The 18,891-nt window shown below is 47.4% G+C and overlaps 1 protein-coding gene across 2 annotated transcripts in view; it reads right to left on the reverse strand.

Moving 5' to 3' along the window:
- Positions 1-18,891, reverse strand: part of VCP (valosin containing protein) — a 29,704-nt gene that overhangs the window by 2,869 nt on the left and 7,944 nt on the right. Inside the window, exons 4-17 of one of the 2 annotated variants that reach the window (XR_007767788.1) lie at positions 17,587-17,729; positions 16,472-16,602; positions 14,599-14,730; positions 14,082-14,184; positions 12,107-12,240; positions 11,703-11,838; positions 10,535-10,647; positions 9,798-9,962; positions 9,565-9,687; positions 8,253-8,465; positions 6,150-6,458; positions 4,445-4,599; positions 3,925-4,079; positions 3,070-3,516 (exon numbers count right to left, since the gene is read on the reverse strand). Coding sequence is in view for 1 of the 2 variants with exons in the window: in XM_050912590.1 (XP_050768547.1) it covers positions 6,150-6,458; positions 8,253-8,465; positions 9,565-9,687; positions 9,798-9,962; positions 10,535-10,647; positions 11,703-11,838; positions 12,107-12,240; positions 14,082-14,184; positions 14,599-14,730; positions 16,472-16,602; positions 17,587-17,729 (1,702 nt within the window). In the remaining variant the exon portion in view is untranslated. Of the gene's footprint in view, positions 1-3,069; positions 3,517-3,924; positions 4,080-4,444; positions 4,600-6,149; positions 6,459-8,252; positions 8,466-9,564; positions 9,688-9,797; positions 9,963-10,534; positions 10,648-11,702; positions 11,839-12,106; positions 12,241-14,081; positions 14,185-14,598; positions 14,731-16,471; positions 16,603-17,586; positions 17,730-18,891 lie in introns of those variants that run through there. The other variant, XM_050912590.1, reaches the window with a different exon arrangement.

Consider the following 18,891-nt stretch of genomic DNA (forward strand, 5'->3'; position numbering starts at 1 on the left):
ATGTGAGCAAAAACCCACAGGCATTGTGCCTTGGGAGGGGCCTGGGCAGAGGCTGCCAAACCCCAAATGGGGGACATGGTTCACTGCCCCCTCCCAGGTGAGAGCTCGGGGCCATGAAACGACCCTGCAACAAGCTAACCCTGAAGCCCACACAGCAGACAGGGCTGAGAGCAGCTAATGGGCTGGGCAGACTGGAGGGCAGAGCCAGCACAGCCTCTCCCCAGCCATGGGGGCTGACAATGCTGCCAGGGATGCCCATAGGGCAGGGGATGGCCATGTGGAGGGGATGCCCTTGGAGCAGGAATACCCATGGGGAAGGGATGCCCATGGGGCAGGAGATGTCACTTGGGAGGGCACGTCCATGGGGCAGGGGATACCTGTAGTGGAGGGATGCCCGTGGTGTGGGGATGCCCTTGGGGCAGGGTTAGCCATGGGGAGTGGATGCTCATGGGACAGGGATGCCCATAGAGATGGCCCATAGGATGGCCTAGACTGGGATAAGGGGACATGCTGAGCCTGGAGAGTTTTGGGGTGCTACAGGGCCCCAATCTCTTGGGTCAGGGACCAGCCTCTAATGCCAACGCCTTGGCCGGGGGGGGGGGGGTGTCTCCCATCCTGCACACACCATGGCTGGGCTGCACATGGTCCTCTGTGGGGCCTGGCTGTAGGGCTGGAGTGGGGGCCGTAGCTCTGGGGCCACATGGGGAATCCTGGGGGGGGGGGCCACAAGGAGATGCCAACCATGGCAGGGATGAAAGGGCTGCCCTCAGCTGCCCACCTTGCTAATCCTGCTCCATCCAGGGCAAGCCCCAGCTGACAGCGCCTTCCTCCCACCAACACCTTTGGGGCTGCCCAGTCCCCCCAGCAAGGTGCTGGGCAGGGGAGGAGTGTGCTGCAGGAAGGCTCTTGCCCATGCAGCTACCAGGGGTCTCTGCTGCAGGGGTGGACCCTGGAAAAGGGCACAGGCTGGAGCCAAACCCAGTCCCTGGTGCTGCCTGCTCTCCTGGGGCTGCTGGGGGTGGAGGTTCATGGGGGTGGAGGAGCCTAGCCAAGCTCCCTGGCTGCTGCAAGTGCTGATTTGGGGATACCCTCAGCCCCCCAGCAGGTTTACATAGCTCCAGCACAGGGCAGATGCTCTCAGCATTCCTGTGGGTGCTGTCCCCACCAGGAGCCATGTCCCAGAGGTGGCAGGGAAAAAAAGATGAGGGTTTCTAGCCACCGTGATGGATTTAATTAGCATTTGCAATTAGGAGAGGTGGGAGGGAAGGTTTTAGGCTGCTGGGAGCTGGGACACACACACCCTACCATCCCATGCCCTGCTTGCCCTGGCCTCCACAGCACACAGGACCAGGGTGGATCTGCTAGGGGCTTACTGAATGGTCATGGCCCCAAACTGGCAGGGAAGAAGAAATTCACCCACTACCAGAGCTGGGGAAGGCTTTTGGGAAAGTCCTGGAGAGCTCCCGGCATGGGTGCAGAACCTTCCTGGGTGGCTGAAAGTGGCTGGTTCCTGGTTCCTTCCCTGGCTGGAGCTGCCTCTCTCAGGATTGCACTGATGAACGGGTAGGACACAATGAAAGCAAAGCCAGCATCTGCATCCACCCTGCTTGGAGGAGCACAGAGCAGCAGAGAGAAGCACAGGCAGGGAAGCAGCCCTGGAGTAAAGGTTTCCAGGTGCCAGTTATCCCCAAAAAGGGCTAGTGTGGGGTAGGGGAAGTGCCAGCCCTCGCTGCTTGGCTCTCCTGGCCCCTGGGAGTCTGCCTACGAGAGGGACAGGCCATCCTCAACCCCACTGCCATAGGAGGAGACGATGGCCAGCATTTTCTCTGCAGCGCAGAACAGAGGTGGCATAAGGACAGGGCAAGAGTGGTGCTGGCAGGCAGATGGCTCTGAAGTAGGACAGAGTACCACCCTCCCCAGGGGCTTACATGTCCTACCACAGCAGGAGGTTGTGCTATTTGAACATAGTGTTCCCAATTTCAGCATTTTTCTCCCCATTGCTATGCACAAGCAATAGTCCCATCCTTCTGCCATTTTGAGATAAGACTTGCCTCACCTGTCTCCCCTCTCCCCTTAAATCTAGCCAGGTTGATGAAGCCCTCCCAGATCTGCCAGGCTTTGGGGCTGAAACTCCCACTGCTCAGGCCCCACACAACTCCTGCTGCAGGGGAGGTTACCCTCTCCAGCATGGCTCATAACAAAGGCCTAGGGCACCCTTCTGCCACACAATCTACATTTAAGCCTCTTTGCAGAAATCCTCAGTTCCTGCACCCCCCCCCCCCCCAAAAGCCAATAGCACATGGCCACTCTGTGCGTCCTATGGCCATTGCCTCAAACAGGCTCTCCCCTTTGGTTCAGGGCTCGGCCATATACAGCCTGCCACACCGCTCCTGTGTGCATGATGGGACCAGACCCAGGGCTTCTCTCATATAAAACACTGAAGTACAGCAGTAGCACATTTTTCAGTTCAGAGAAGGGAAAATAAACCAAGGAGCAAGGCAGCAACCTGTAAGTAGAAAGGAAACCCAAAGGGATGCATGAAACATTGCAGGGGAAGAGGGAAATCTCTCCACAGAGCCTGATGAACAGTGCTGCTGCAGCATCAGAAGAGGAAGCTCCCCTCTTCCCTAACCATAGTGGGGTCATGCTGCACCACAAACTCCAGAGACAGCCCAAGAACCCCCTTGTGCCTGCCTTCAGGCAGGGCAGATGAAACAGGGATTGCTGGAGAAGTCCTTTACTGCAGAGGAGCCAAAGCAGCAGGAGACCCGACAGCTCAGGGCCAGCATCGGAGAAGCAAGAGATACCTGCTACCAGGCTCTCTTACTTGGTGCTTCCTGCCAAATTAGGGCAGGGGAGAGAGACTGCCAAACCGATTTCTTCTGTTAACTTGGGCTAAGAGGCATAAGAATGAAGAGCAACCTTGAACACACCAGGGAAGCACACATACAGATGGGCTCCACCAGACTGAGGAGTGCTCAGATAGCACGAGACACGGGGTTTACAGAGACAGCACAAGCTACACTGCACCAGTCCCACACAAAGGAATTGCCAGGGCCTGGCTAGAGTTTTGTGGTATTTTTATTATTTTTTTATTATTATTTTTGTGGGATTTTTTTTTATACAGGCTAGCATTGTACCCTTTGCTAAAGCTGCTGATTCTGCCACATAAACTAGAACAGAAATTTCTCAGAAATTAAGTTGGTTCCCCTCCTTGTTAATTCACTGTCTGCCTCCCAAGTGAACACCGGTCTGGATTTGTGTTTGCAGAAAACATTCCCTGTACAAAGTCTGACGTGCAGCTACGCTGTTCTGACTGAGGAATGAAGAAGCCTAGAGTCCACTGAACATTGGATTTTTTTCCTGTACAACGTGGCCTGATGTGGAGTAAGTCCACAGAAGACAGCAAGTTAACCGTAGAGATCATCATCATTATCTTCACTGTACATGTTGCCCCCGCTGCTGCCTCCTGTGCCTTGGCTCGGACCGGCACCGCCCTGGTTACCTGATGGGAACCTGCGTGCAGTGGTGCAGAAGGGGAGAGAAGAGATGCTGTTCAAAAGCCTCCTCACAGCTCAGCATGATCCCCTCCCTCCCCGCCAACACCCTGGTGCCAAGTAGGACAGGCAGGAGAAATGGGATGAAGCCTTACGGCAGGTCACGCAAAAGGCTTATATGGCTGCTGGATGTCGCTTGTGTTAAAGCAAAAAAGGGTTGATGGACTTCAGGAGCACTAACAGAGCAGCTACAACTGACCTGCAGCACAGCCTACACCTGCCACACGCTCAGCTGGCTGCTGTACACGCTAGGGAGAATGGGAAAATGCGGTGGAAGAGGGAATTTGTTACCCAGAATCCAGCAGAAAGCTGCCTTGGTGCTCTGTTCTGGGGCTGGCTGAGCCACGCTGCCCTCCCCCACGGTTACCTGAAGCTGCCAAAGCCACGGCTCTGCTGTAGAGTCTGTGCAAACATTTCATATTTCCTGATGTCATTGTCACTGACAGAGCGTCGAGCAAAGCGCATGGCCTCCTCAAAGTGATCCCTGCGTATCTCGGGAACTGGGTCATCCTCCTCCACTTCCTGCAGCGGGACAGAGGGCCCAGGTGAGCTGCGTGCCTGAGCTCCGCAGCCCGACAGCTGCCCACAGCCTCCCTCTAGGCCAGGATGCTCCAATGCCCGCCAAAGTAGGGGCTGGAGAGGGACACTGTGGCAGACTGAGTCACAGCTGCAGCAGGGGCCTTCTGAGCAATGCTGACCATGAGGCACCCCAGGAGGGCCTTGCCCTCCCACAAGATGAGAACAAAGTGCTCCAGCTCCACAATCTGTGCTGAGAGCCCACTCATCCCCATCCGAGGATTATGGAGAGGAATGCATCCCGCCTCACCCACAGGCAGAGGTGGGCTGCCCATCTCATGTGTGGGGAAAGCTCAGAGTGCCCCACTCACCATGGCAGAAGGGTTGGTCTGCCTCTCACGTTCTCGCCTGATCTCACTCTCAATGGACTCACGGATGGCCAGTTTGCAGGCACGCTGGCAAATTTCTGTCAGGTCGGCCCCGAAAAGCCATTGGTCATCTTAGCTAGGAAATCCAGGTCGACATCCTAGTGGAAAACAAACAAACAAACAAACAAACAAAACCCCAAAACAAAACAAAACAAAAAAAACCCAAACCACCAAACCAAGAGAGGCCTGTCCTTTACACCTTACACCCTCAGGTGACAGAGGTGTCTTTAGATCCCATGGTATCAAGGTGCCACCTTAACTTTGGCCAATTTTGAAAAGATGAGCTGTTAAGGTTCTTGTTTTTGGGAAAAGTTAACCACATACAAAGGCATGCCACACTCCCCACACACCCGGCAAGACCCTGCAAAGCAGCTGTAAATCATAGAATGGTTTGGGTTGGAAGGGACCTTAAAGATCATCTAGTTCCAACCCCCCTGCCATGAGCAGGGATCAGGTTGCTCAAAGCCCCATCCAACCTGGCCTTGAACACTTCCAGGGAGTGGGCATCCACAACTTCTCTGGGCAACCTGTTCCAGTGCCTCACCACCCTTTCACAGTAAAGCATTTCTTCCTCACATCTAATCTAAATCTACCCTCTTTCAGTTTAAAACCGTTACCCCTCATCCTATCACTACACTCCCTGAGAAAGAGTCCCTCCCCATCTTTCCTGTAGGCCCCCTTTAAGTACTGGAAGGCTGCTATAAGGTCTCCCTGGAGTCTTCTCTTCTCCAGGCTGAACAACCCCAACTCTCAGCCTTTCCTCATAGGGGAGGTGCTCCAGCCCCCTGATCATCTTCGTGGCCCTCCTCTGGACCCGCTCGAGCAGGTCCCCTGCTGGGGGCCCCAGAGCTGAACACAGTGGGGTGTGGGGTCCAGGTAGGACCCCACCTGGACTCTACTCTACTCACGAGAGCAGAGTAGAGGGGGAGAATGCCTCTGCACTGTTCACCCTCAAGAAGAGGCAGGTTGACTTGTGGATTTAGGATACGATTTGCTCAGGTCTCAGCATTAGGAGTCAAATGAAACGGACTGAAAATGTAGATGGGGCACAGGCAGACCAAGACAACCAACCTCCTCCTCCTTCCCCTCAACTGAGGGAGTAGTACTGCAACCTCTTTTGAAGCTTTCCTTCCCAACAGCACCTAAAAAGGTAAGCTTGGCATAAAATAGCTTGAGGTCTCGCTTGACATCTGCTTTTCTCTGATTAACTATCAGTTGCATTATTGCCTGCTCCCCAGGCAAGGGACATAGCTCTTGCCTATGATAGAGTTCAGCAACAATTAACTACAATGGTTCCTCTTCAATTTCCATTTCCCACCCCTGTTTTCTACATTTACTTTTCTTTCAGAGTACAAGAATCTTTTCCATCTTGCCATAACAGGCTTTCCTGTTCCCACACCATGGGCAGAACTCTACTATGTGATAAAGACCTGCTGTGCTTACACACCAACACCTAGCTTCATTGATACCTAGTCTCAGAGCTCAAGCCTCCCCCTACCTCTTCATTTCCATCCTTCATGGACTGAAGGTTCCCCAACTCTGTACTGCGTGGAGCAGTCACCAGCCCTCTGCTCTATCCCCGGCTTGTGAGGAACACGTGCAGCACACAGCAAACCCAAGTCAGACATAGTCAGGGTGCAGATCCTACCTTGGCAACTGGTGATTTCCTCAGGTTGGCCTTAAGAATAGCAACCCGGGACTTCTCATCAGGCAGGGGGATGTAGATGAGTTGATCCAGGCGGCCAGGGCGCAAGATGGCTGGGTCAATGATGTCTGGCCTGTTGGTGGCACCGATGATGAAGACATTTTTCTTGGTGGACATGCCATCCATCTCCGTCAGGATCTGGTTGATGACGCGGTCTGCAGCACCACCACCATCTCCGATATTCCCACCTCGAGCCTTTGCAATGGAGTCCAGCTCATCAAAGAAGAGCACACAAGGGGCTGCTTGGCGGGCCTGCAAAAAGCAAACGGGAACAATTACTCCATGTTAATACCACCAGTCGAGGAGCACACTGATTTCACACTAAGCCTACCCTACAATTAAAACAGCTCAGAGGAGTACCAGAGCACTGCTGCCGCAAGGAGAGCTTGGAGGAGCTGCTCCGGAACAGTCTTCTGCCACACAAACCCTCAATTAAATTCTCCTGAACGAGAAGCTGTATTTCCCCAAAGCTAGGAGTACTGTGAACCAAGCAGAAGGGTGGTAACTCCAATGCCTAGAGGGAAAGCTGGAGCCAATTTGCCTGGACCAGAACTCTCCCTGCAAGATCTGGGGACATCAATTGGTTATTTAGGCACTCAAGTATCAGTAGGCGATATATATCAAATGGAAGGGGGAAATCCAGTTGCTGTCTTCAGCTACCTAATGGGTAGTTATAGGGAAAAGGGAGCCAGATCCTTCTTTGAGATGTTGTCGTGGTTTAACCCCAGCCAGTAACTAAGCACCATGCAGCTGCTTCCCCCTCCCCCCTCCCAGTGGGGTGGGGAGGAGGAAAAAAAAAAAAAAAAAAAAAAAAGTAAAACTCATGGGTTGAGATAAGAACAGTTTAATAGCAATTGCTCACCACCCGCTGACTGATGCCTGAGCAGCGATCCGCCCCTCCCGGCCAACTCCCCCCTGTTTATATACTGGGCATGACGTTCCATGGTATGGAATACCCCTTTGGCCAGTTCGGGTCAGCTGTCCTGGCTGTGCTCCCTCCCAGCTTCTTGCACACCTGCTTGCTGGCAGAGCATGGGAAACTGAAAAGTCCTTGGCTTAAGATAAGCGCTACTTCGCAACAACTAAAACATCAGCATGTTATCAACAGTATTCTCACACTAAATCCAAAACACAGCACTATACCAGCTACTAAGAAGAAAATTAACTCTATCTCAGCTGAAACCAGGACAGATGTGCAGTAAAAGGATGAAAGACCACAGGCACAAATGGCTGCAAAGAAAATTCCAGTTAGAAATAAGGGAAAAAAAAAATTTCTTCACAATGAGAGAGCTCAAACACTAGCACAAGGCCCAGAGAGATCAGGGATTCTCCATCCTTAGCACATGTTCAGAACACAAGGCCCTGAGCAACCTGATTGAATTTCCAAGTTATCTCCCTGCTCTGGACAAACAGCTGGACTAGATGGCCTCTGAGGTTCCCTCTCAACCTAAATTTTTCTCTCTCACTCTCCTTCCAACTTTGCTCTTTCAGCACCTTCCCTGACCACAAGATAATCCATGCAGATACCTCCTGTCCCAGGAGGTCACACTATCTATGGGGGAACTGGGCAGTAGGAGTGAGCTCCTTTCTAAGCCATATATATTGCAGGACAAGAATAGAATAAAATAGAATATTTCAGTTGGAAGGAACCTACAATGATCATCTAGTCCAACTGCAGAAGAACAACCTGTAGCATGTTTTGAAAATCTGTAGAAGGTGATGGCTAATGAGGTGTCAAAGTAAGTTTTCAGGGATGCGGAGAATATCTATGCCATCCTAATGCTAGCCTCACTGCTAAGGCACTGGGGCATTTATCATCCTGTAACAACAGATACAAATTGCAGCAGGAGAAAACCATTTAAATAGCTATGTTGCCAAAGAGAATTAATTCCCTAACATCAGGAAAGCAGCCTCTGCTCTCAGTGCAAGTGAGGAAAACACAAAACACACAAACAAGAACCAGGCCAGTAAGACAGGTGCAGTGGAGACAATGTTTTGGGGGTATCTCAGCACAAACATAGTACAAAGAGTAGAAGATACACTTACCTTGTCAAAGATCTCACGCACGTTAGCTTCAGACTCGCCAAACCACATGGTGAGCAATTCTGGCCCCTTGATGGAAATGAAGTTTGCCTGACATTCATTGGCAATGGCTTTGGCCAGCAGTGTCTTACCACAACCGGGTGGCCCATAGAACAGAACCCCTTTTGATGGGGTCATGCCAAATTTGAGGAACTTGTCTGGGTGCTCCACAGGATACTGAAGGAGAACAAAACAAACAAACAAACACCTCTCGTGATGAGCCAGAACAGGTCTGTACCTTAGAATCACAGAATGGTTTGGGTTGGAAGGTTCAAAGATCATCTAGTCCAACCTCCCTGCCATGGGCAGGGACATCTTTCACTAGATCAGTTTTGTTTCTGCTCCTATCAGAAACACTACCTGAGATTTCTGGTGGGTTAAACACAAGATTCTGCCTGCTCAGTGCCACTGGAGTTTTTAAATGGGCACTGGTTTGAAAAGCACTACAGCTAAATTGTAAAGCTACCTTAAACAGTCTTTTTCCACCTATGAACTAAGTACCAGTTCAGGTATTTTTCCAGCACACTTAACCCCAGCTTCACTCTGCCCTGCAGAAGCAAAAGGGAACAGCTCATTATCTAACCTATTTGCTCTATCCTCCAGAGACAGGCAAGATGTCTGATGTGAGCATTTATCCTCCACAACAAGGTCAGATAGGCGATGATTTTAACACCAAAAAATTAGACTGAAAAGTAGATTCTTTTATTCACAGACAGGCTGTTTCTACAGTGCCAACTGAAAGCAGGAACATATCAAATCCAAACCACCCCAACGCAGGCAGGCACCAGAAGTTTCCACAGACCATTCATGACTTTGTTCCAGCCTCTCCTTTCATAGGCGGCTTCACAATTACTTCTCACCTGTCCCTATGCTAACGCTGATGGAAAGCCCTTCAGAGGCTCTCTGTATGAGAATCTTCATCCACTTTCTGGCATATAAAGTCACCATGTAACAGGATTCTCAGCAGTGGTCCCACTGCTGGTCTCCACTTAAGAGAAGCAGAACTGCTGCTGTTTCTGCATGTAGCAAAACACCCACCCAAGATGTCACTGTAGACTCAGCTAAGGAAAGCCTGATGCTGCTTCCCAGTACCTTCCTCTCCCTAAGTTCACTAAGATGGAACAGAATGGTATTTTCAGTCCATTACAAGAAAATACCATAAAAACTCTGCATTTACCCTGTTCACAGCCCAAACAGGAGTGTGAAGAGGTTCTGGATTTTATTATTATAATTATTTTTCAAGCTGACTAGGCAAAAGTCTGCTGGAAACCCTTACCTGTACAAGTTCCTGGAGTTCTCTCTTTACATCTTCTAGACCACCAATATCTTCCCAGGTAACTTGTGGCACCTCCACCACAGTCTCCCGAAGAGCAGAAGGGTTGCTCTGGCTCAGAGCCCACTATCGTTAGAAGAAACAGCATTATATGAATTCTAACACATTATGTTCACATGCTTCAGATAAGCAATTAGACATTGCACCCAAAAGAAAGAGGGGCACTCCTGCATTACCCTGAAGTCATCCATGGTCACAGCCAGTGAATTCATCACTTCAGCATCGATAGTTTCATCTTCTAGGTCTATGAGATCCATCTTCTTTCTGATAGCCTGAAGAGCAGCTTCTGAGCAAAGAGCAGCCAAGTCAGCACCAACATGGCCATGGGTCTCATTTGCCACCTGAAAGCAGAGCACTGACTATGACTCACAGGGATACAAGCAAGCGCTCTGCAAGGGCAATGCATGCTCTGGTCACTCACTCAGAGGTGCAACAAAACTCTGGAGGACAGGAACATCAGCGCTCTGCTGCAAATTCAAGACAAGTGCTATCACATATTTAACAGGCAAAGACACTGCTGTTCCACCTCCTACTTGAGATCAAAGCTGCAACCGGAATTCAGATGGCGTGCAGAAAGATAACCCTGAGGACTGCAGTTCTTCATTCAGGACAGAGATTACAGTAACCGTCCAGTATCACCACAATGCTCACCCAGCTCCGTGAGCGCTGTTTCAGGCTTGCTTTATTTTTAAAGAGAATGCCACAGCAAACAAACCCAGGAGGACAGTGGCAAGGCACTTCCAGACCGGACTGACACGTTTGTTTCACTTAGCCATGCCATTCTTCACTAGCAAGTGAGGATTTTTGGTCACTGGTAAACTAGTTAGAAGGAAGCCCAGAGATCACATATTCACCCAGTTTCACGTTGTCCTAAACAAGCAGAGACAAGCTTTCCCAATAGCACGCTACTCACCTGTTCCAGATCCACATCATCAGCCAGTTTCATATTTTTTGTGTGGATCTGCAGGATCTCCAGGCGCCCGGTGGCATCTGGGATACCGATATCTACCTCTCTGTCAAAACGACCTGGGAATACAAAACATATGTTGAGCTGCTGATTCTGTGAACTAAAGGAGCTGCAGTTGCTGCCTTCCTCTGACAGAGGAACATGATGATGAGCCACAAACACATACAATTTCAGAAAATGCCAGAGCTTTGGGTTTCTCTGCAGCATCTATCAGCACAGTAGCAGAGTCAGATAAGAGAAGGAGGAAAGGCTTTAGCCATTTAGGGAAAGTGAGACTACTGTATTAACTAGAGTTCAAGATTATATAAACACAGAGGATTTCTGTTTTTTCCGAGCCTCATTTATAGGAAAAATGTTTCCCCTAACCAACACACCATGAGACATTTTTGTTTATTCCTACCTTTGTGTCCTCAGCACAGGAGTCCACAAATACTGAGAGATTTAGTTTTTCAGAACTTTCATAGCAGTACCCAAGTGGTGAAAAACATGAACTGCCCCAATATCTGAGGAGGCAGGAAACCTACGTATTACTGCAATATTAACTAAGGTACATACACCTATCATTTTCCTCTAGCCGTAGCTGTGCATTCAAATGCCTCACCACACATTTAAGAGGCCGTTTTTCCTGCAAACTTGACTTTACCAACTGGTCATACAACAGACTTTCATTCACACTGCAAAGTTTCAAAAACCTGAATCTCAGAAACTACCAGACTTCTCATCAATAAAAGAGAAATTGGACAATTCAGAGCCTTCTACAACCTGAGGCATGAACAACCCCTTAAGCGTTTAGTCCTGAAATAGCCTCACCTAATTGATGAGGTGAAAAAGTGTGCTACCCTCTAAATATTTCATTATTTCTACAAGTTCTAACCTAATAAAGCACAGAAAATGATACCAAAGGCTGGAAGCCTAGAAATGAATTTCAAACAAGTAGCTGGAGACAAGTCAATAGTTTATGTAACACACAGATGATGTTTAATATTAATTTCTGCTCAATCTTTCCAAGGCCCCTGAAGCATAGCCCATAACAAAGTATCTGATACACAAAAAAAAAAAAAAAAAAAAAAAAAAAAAAAAGAGAGAGAGAGAGAGAGATGGCAATCATGATTACCAAATCGCCTAAGTGCTGGATCAATGCTGTTAGGTCTGTTGGTAGCTGCCATAACGATCACGTGTGCTCTCTGTTTCAGTCCATCCATAAGAGTCAACAGCTGAGACACTATGCGACGTTCCACCTCTCCATGTGTCTATGGAGAGAGAAAGTAATTATTAGACCAAAAGCTCTAAAACACAGCACAGGAGCTAGTACTGCACCAGAGCAGACAGATACAACAGACACAAGCTGTTAAGAAACATCATGAACTATATCGGATTCTTCTGATATCCAACTTCTGACGTCCAACTGAATTCAAGCGTTAAGTTAAATACTGCTTTACCCTGTAGTCAAATGCAGAGATTCACACCAGCTGCTACCAAAAAAGATGTACTCCTTTACCTTCTACAGGCTTTCTTTACCTTCTCTCTCTTAGGGGCAATGGCATCCAGTTCATCAATGAAGATGATGGCAGGAGCGTTCTTCTCTGCTTCTTCAAAGGCTTTCCTCAGGTTGCTCTCAGACTCACCAGCCAGCTTGCTCATGATCTCAGGACCTGAAAAATAACAGCACTGTGGCACCCAGAAGAGAAGCAGCTAGCCCCAAGGCATGCAGCTGAATTTTTTTAGTACAATGTTCACATGGGAGTATCTATATTTCAAGCCAAAGCAAATACTATCAACCAAGTTCACTAAATTTGCAGCTGAACAGGCAAGAACAGCATGCAGAATTACTTTCTGTCATTATTCTGGTGTTTTCAGTTTACTCTAACAGAATGCAGCACTAGTCAATGAGCTACCTTTAACTGCCTCTTTCCTTACCCTATTTCACACTTGGTGAGCTTCTCTGTAATGTGCCACCACACACAGTTAATGCCAGTCCTAGCTTGCAAGAGAAGCAATCAAATTATATGGTGATGAATTATCAGGGTAGGGAAGGAAAAAGCTGTAAGGTATTGAAGCTGTCTTTAGTTTGCATTACACAGGTATACATTTACCTCTGTAAGATCCTATAAATGAGTTCAAAAAAACCAAACCAAAACAAAAAAACAACACCCCAAAATTCCAACAACCCAAAACCCATCTCCTCTCAAAGAAAAAATAAAAAAAATAAAACTGTGTAAGCACATCAATCCCAGAAGGAAGGACAGCATTCCCCTGAGATCTCCTACAATTACTGAACACTAGTGCAGGCTCACAGATTTATTCTGTTTTTACAGATTTTTCCATCATGCTGATGGGAGTGGTAATGAAGATAAAAGTATGCTTCTAAGAGATCCAAGAAAAAGAAACCTGACCCTCAGGAGTGCAAAGCTGCTAGCTGACTGAAGTGCGCCAGCTACAGAGCCACTGGTGCAGGCAGGTACTAAGAGTGTTTCATTACAAGTAACTCACCAACTCATACCAGCTCCATCTACAACACTGCCTGCAGCTCCATGCTTGGGGCTAGCAGACAGAGAACGCATCGCTAATTCTGACAATGTTATTTTTATTACGCAATAGAAGTACAAGTGTCTAAAGAAACGTCTGGCTCATTAGCATGCAGTGACACCTTCCACACACTTAGGAAGTATATGACAAGGGCAACATATGGTTAAAAACAGTCCATTCACATCTGATATCTTGAGATACAAAGCAAGTCACTTCCCTACCGCTGCTCACTGCTATGCTGTGCTATACACTCCTTTGCTTTCACCTTCATGGGTCTAAATGATTGAAATCAGAAAAGAAAAGCAGCACTCCTTAAGTACAAATGTTCAGTTATTCCAGCACTGATTGTAAAATAGGACAGAAAAACTGAGGAAAATTCAGAATCTGGTCCTTACTGGACATAAACCAGTATCCATCTCAACTGCTACAGGTAAAGAGTGATCAATAGGAGGTTCTGTCACTTGTAGCTAAGTCCCAAGGTACTCATTATAGCTTTCAGGACAGTTCCTCCCAATTAATGTTATGTGAAACAGAAGAGGTCTTGTGCTTTACTTGAGGGAAAAAAGAAATCCACAGCAGATCAGCTTCTTTTCTGAATGGAACATGCTGGCAGCAACAGAAACAAGTGTCCTGCACCCATATACATAGAATAATCTCACCACTTCACTCCCAGCTCTGCCCTCACCAACATAAATGAACACTCAGCCAGACAGACTCCAAGTCCCTGCATCGCAAATCTGTTTTTCCAACCAGCCTGCTACAAAACAATCAAGCTTAAGGGAAGTGCCACTACAGATGCTTCCACACAAATGGCCTCTAAGTGTCCCCAGAGGCACACTTCAAAGAGGTAAGGAAGGATGTCAGCGAGACAACATGGCTCTATAAGCCCTATTAATACCATTCATTATCATGAGATGGATGAATGAGCACACAGCAGATCTGGGGCCAAAGCAGCCACAAAACTTACCATTGATCAGGAAGAAGAAAGCCCCTGTTTCGTTGGCCACCGCTCGGGCAATCAGTGTTTTACCAGTGCCAGGAGGACCATACAGCAGGATCCCACGTGGAGGCTGAGGACAAAGGCAAGGGACTTAGGTGGTGAGCTAGTATCTGAATGCCTAAGTAGCTTCACAGTGAAGCTGTAAGCATTTGATAAAGCCAGTCTGAAATTGTGATGCAAACTCATGCAACAGCTGCCATCCCAGCATTGCTATCAACACCCTTACTACTTTGCACGACACACAAACAAAAACCTTGCCAGTAACTGACAGTGCTGATTCAAAGCATCCCCTCTGCTTTGCAAGTTGCCAGTACTTTAATCTGTGCCCAAAACATGTAAGGAAATACTTTCCTAACATCAGCATTAAAAAAAACAAACCCAAACAAATTACTTATTCCCCTCCCAATATCTCATAAACCTCCGGCATCAAGAGTCATCCGCAAGGGCAAGCCCACTCATTCACCTGGTGCACACGGGGACTTACCTTCACCCCTATGGCCTTGAAGAGCGCAGGGTGTCGGAGGGGAAGTTCCACCATCTCTTTGATTTGAGCCAGCTGCTTCCGGCAGCCACCAATGTCATCATAGCCCACTTCATTCAGTGACTCTTCTTCATCCTACCCAGAAGGAAATACATTTGAGTGAAAACAACAGTTCAACAATCCCTCCCAGTCTACAGAACCCAGGAATTCAGGTTTTTGCTCGTTGCCATTTCTTTGCTGTCTTGAGATTCTCACTTTCAAGTCTTCCTGGTGTCTTCTACAATTGTTTCTTAGCTCTCTCTTCCCAGACATGCAAAGGGAAATGCCTGCACGTACCTAGACCTCACTGAAGCCCACCCTCTTGAATGACAGCCTCTGCTGCCAGGACCCCTACAGACTCTAGTGCAAAACAAGTTGTGTGACCCTCTGATGTGGCTAACAAAGATAACAATAGACAATGAAGTCCAGTATAAAATATACTTATTCCTTAAACTGTAAGTGATATTTCTAACTGCTTGACATACCCTAGCTACCATACAGTTCTCAGACATAGTGTTTTCTTTTGGGATTGACTCAAATTAACAGAGAATGTTAAGATCCAGATGTGCAGATAAGACCAACTGTAACCAACTCTTTCGTATAGCTCTACAGCATCCATTCATTTAGCTGTCCAAATCTCTACTGGCCTTAGTTATCTGTAACATTAGGCCACACTAAAACAATAAAATAACACAGCCTGGAATCTCAGAGGGGCTCAGTCCAAGCTCCACAAACAGGAACTACTACTTCAAGCAGGTTGCTCAGGGTCTGGCCCTATCAAGTGCTGAAGGTCTCCAGGTCTGGAGATTCCTGCCCTCTCCGGGCCTTGCTCCAGGGTTTGGGGAAACCTTTTTCCTAATATCTATTGGGAATTTCCCTTGATCCAGCTTGTGCCATTGCCTCTAGTCCTGTCTCTGGGCGCAGCTCTCAAAAGAGCCTGGTTATCCACCCCTTCCCATCAGGCAGTTGCCAGTAAGCCTGCTTCTTTGCCTTCCCTTCTCCATGCTGCATCAACCCACTCTCCCAGCTGCTCCTCATTCATTCTGACCTCCAGCTCCTCATCATTTTGGTGGCCTTGGCTGAACTTGCTCCTATCTGTCTCTGCTGTGTCCTGAAGAGCCCAAACTGGACTCATCCAGTGCCCAGACATAGTCTCACAAGTGTCAAATAGAGGTGAATTTTTCAGAAGGCAGCTAACTACAAACCAGCACTCACCCTGATTTGCAGGTAGTAAAAAGGCACTTACTTTATGAAGTATACAACCACCTTAGCTCATTTCTCTGAGATTTCCTACTCTGTAACAGTAAGGTGGCCAAGACCTGACAGACAATCCACTGAGGCTGCCTCAAGCTTGGGATGCTCAAGGCTAGATACCTTAAGGGACTGGGGTGGGGTGGGGAAATCAACCATGTAGAGATTTCAAATTTCTCACTGAAAAAGCACTAATTGCTTTCTTTTCACATGGCATGAAATTTAGCAACATTGTAAGCCCTCCCTGCTATGGATCAAGGGCACTTTGGAATTAAAAGATGCATCTAAGTCCAGCATGAGATATCTGGAAGCAGATGCAAAACCAGCTGCTGCCAAAGTATGGCATCTCATCAGCAAACCTAAGCATTGGTGCTATCTCAGCATCTGAGGAAGGACACTGGAAGCACATTTCTCTGACTACCGTCAGCAGCAGCTCATCTCCTGAAACCAGAGGTTTTAATCATTACATTCAATACACAAAATGCCAAAACAGGAACTGCAAACACTGCTGTTCTCAAGGACTGTCACCGAAACAGATTTCAGACAGAGGGGATTCAGTAGAATTGCATGGCAGGATTCTGCTCACCTCTCGTTTGATGGGCTCTCCTTCACAATGGATCACTGTGTCTGGAGCCACTATGCAGTAAGGACTTGGATCTGTCTCCACCACTTTGAACTCCACTGCACGCATCCCTCCACGCACCAAAAAGATGTCACCTGTAAAATCCCACATTTCAGTAGCCTGCTGCAACAGATGTCTGCAAAATGTCAACCCTTGTACTACCAGCAGCCCCAGAGGACAAGGAAGTGGGTTACATAGGCATACACTGCTGGCATTTTTAACACTGCTCTGCATTTTAAACTCAAGAGCTGCATGTACTGTGACTACCCGAGCAACATTTAGATCTGTAGCAGTTGAAGTTCTCAAGTTTCATCCAGAAACAAACAGCAAACAAAACCAGCAAACAATAGAAAAGAATACTCTGCCTAAATACAAAACACAAAGGCAAGGAATCACATTTCTTTTCCATTCAGTTTCAATTTAACATTTCTAAAACAGGAAAAAAGCCCCAACTTAATAAAAATTCATTTTGAAGTTATTATAACTAGTTGCTACTAGTTATAACTGGTTGTCTCCAGAAGCAGAATAATATATAATACTGCACTATGACTCCTGGCTAAACTAAGCTACAGAAGCTGGATAACTTCAACTTGTGTTTATACTGTATTAGGACCTATTTGTTCCAGCAGAAGTGCTACTAGCACAACTCTAAAAGTATATTTGTTTTTTATGCACTCTCCCAGTTATTAATTAAATTACTTTGAAAAAGTGAATTTAGTCAGGGTGCCAGCTAGTATATCCAACCAATTGATTAATATGTGGGCAACTCCCCAATCCCATCAAGTGGTAGCAACTCAGGAGAAAATCTCATTAAACTGAGTTCTACCTGAGCCTTTTCTGATGCTCTCCCAAAAAAAACACAGGAGAACTATCAAGCTGCTCTGCCAGCCAGCAACAGATATCACCCCTTCTTCTGAAGATTAGGAAAAAATTAAATCAGCACCAGCAAAATCTCACTCTACAGATGTCAGTCTAATGCTTCGTGGAGATCTGTGCAAGCTTCTAGAAAGTCTCTTTATTCAGTCTCAGGACTAGCTCACACTCGCTGCCATCAGGACTTCAATAACAGGTGCTATTACCTTTCCTGATGGGTCTGTATGCTTCCAGGAAGTACGGCTTGAGATAGACCTCAAACAGATTCCCCGTGATCCCTTCTACCGTGTCATCAATTGGCAGCACATGGATACGTTTGCCGTATTTCACATCTGGGCAAGGCTGGATGCTGCAACATAAGAAAACTCCAGTTAGCCATATCATCCTGGACTTACACCCGAGTCTGGAAAAGGCAGTGATGTCCCTTTCCAGGCCAGTACAAATGCCAGAAAGGACCCTCCAAAGCCCTGGTGAGACTTCCCACCTGCATAAGAATGCTGACAAGGCAAAAATCATGCCCATCAGAGAGCTAGTCTTCACAACACACTCTTTCCTTCACTCCTCTCAGCCCTATCCAAAACTGCTGGGGAGTTTCATACTTTCTTCCTACCCCCTGCTCTTCTGTAGCCCCCCTTGCCATCCCCAAGGCACATTCACAAGTTACTAATGCAGCCTAAAGACCTGCGAGAGTCATGAGCTAACTTTTGTTTCAACAAGGAGCTACTGCTGAACCAACTGTAAGGGAAAGGGAGCTGGGGAAAACTCTTTGTTCCTTCCTCTCTCTCTCTCATAACTTACTACAGAGAATAGAGCTCCTGTTGCTGATAACCCTGATTCTGAGCAAAGGCTCTCACAATACCAACCAGGGGTAGCCAGGTGTCTGTCAATCCCCCTTTGTGGAGACTGACATTTAGGTTAAAGTCCAAAGGCCCCTTCCCCCTTTTTAAATAAACATTTCAGCTATTATTTTACAGTGTAGGCCAACAGTCTACTGTAGTGACACCTCAGAGTATCAAGCTGTGGCAGAGAGGCAGAAAGCTCAAACTGGCTTTGCCAGCTAAGAAAAGCCTACATGGAACTGCAGCTGAGCATGCAACTTTTCATATGCTACTTTGAGACTCTTAATAGATTCTTTTACCACATGCTTTACAGAGAGGACATAGCAGAAGGGTAAAGGAAAAGACAGGCTGCCCAGAAGGAAAACAGTTGACAGACTACAAGCAGGAAGCAATTAGTGCATGAATCTGGATTTTGGCAGAAACCAGGCCACAGAAAGTAACACAATAAGTACTTAAAGATCAGCAAGAAAAATTTTGAGGGCAAGAGGTGTGAAAATTCTCTGACCCTTGCAACAAAGCTAAGACAATCGGTAACACATCTGGAAGGCTGAGAACCACTACAGACACAGTCCCAGCAGAGAAGGTGAGAGCACAGGCTGAACTGTCACACTAGAAATTACTCCAACAGTAACCTCACATCAGGTTAAAGTAAGGATTCAACTTTATTTTAAA

The sequence above is a fragment of the Gymnogyps californianus genome, chromosome Z, assembly GCF_018139145.2.
Source record: "Gymnogyps californianus isolate 813 chromosome Z, ASM1813914v2, whole genome shotgun sequence".
Lineage (NCBI taxonomy): Eukaryota > Metazoa > Chordata > Aves > Accipitriformes > Cathartidae > Gymnogyps > Gymnogyps californianus.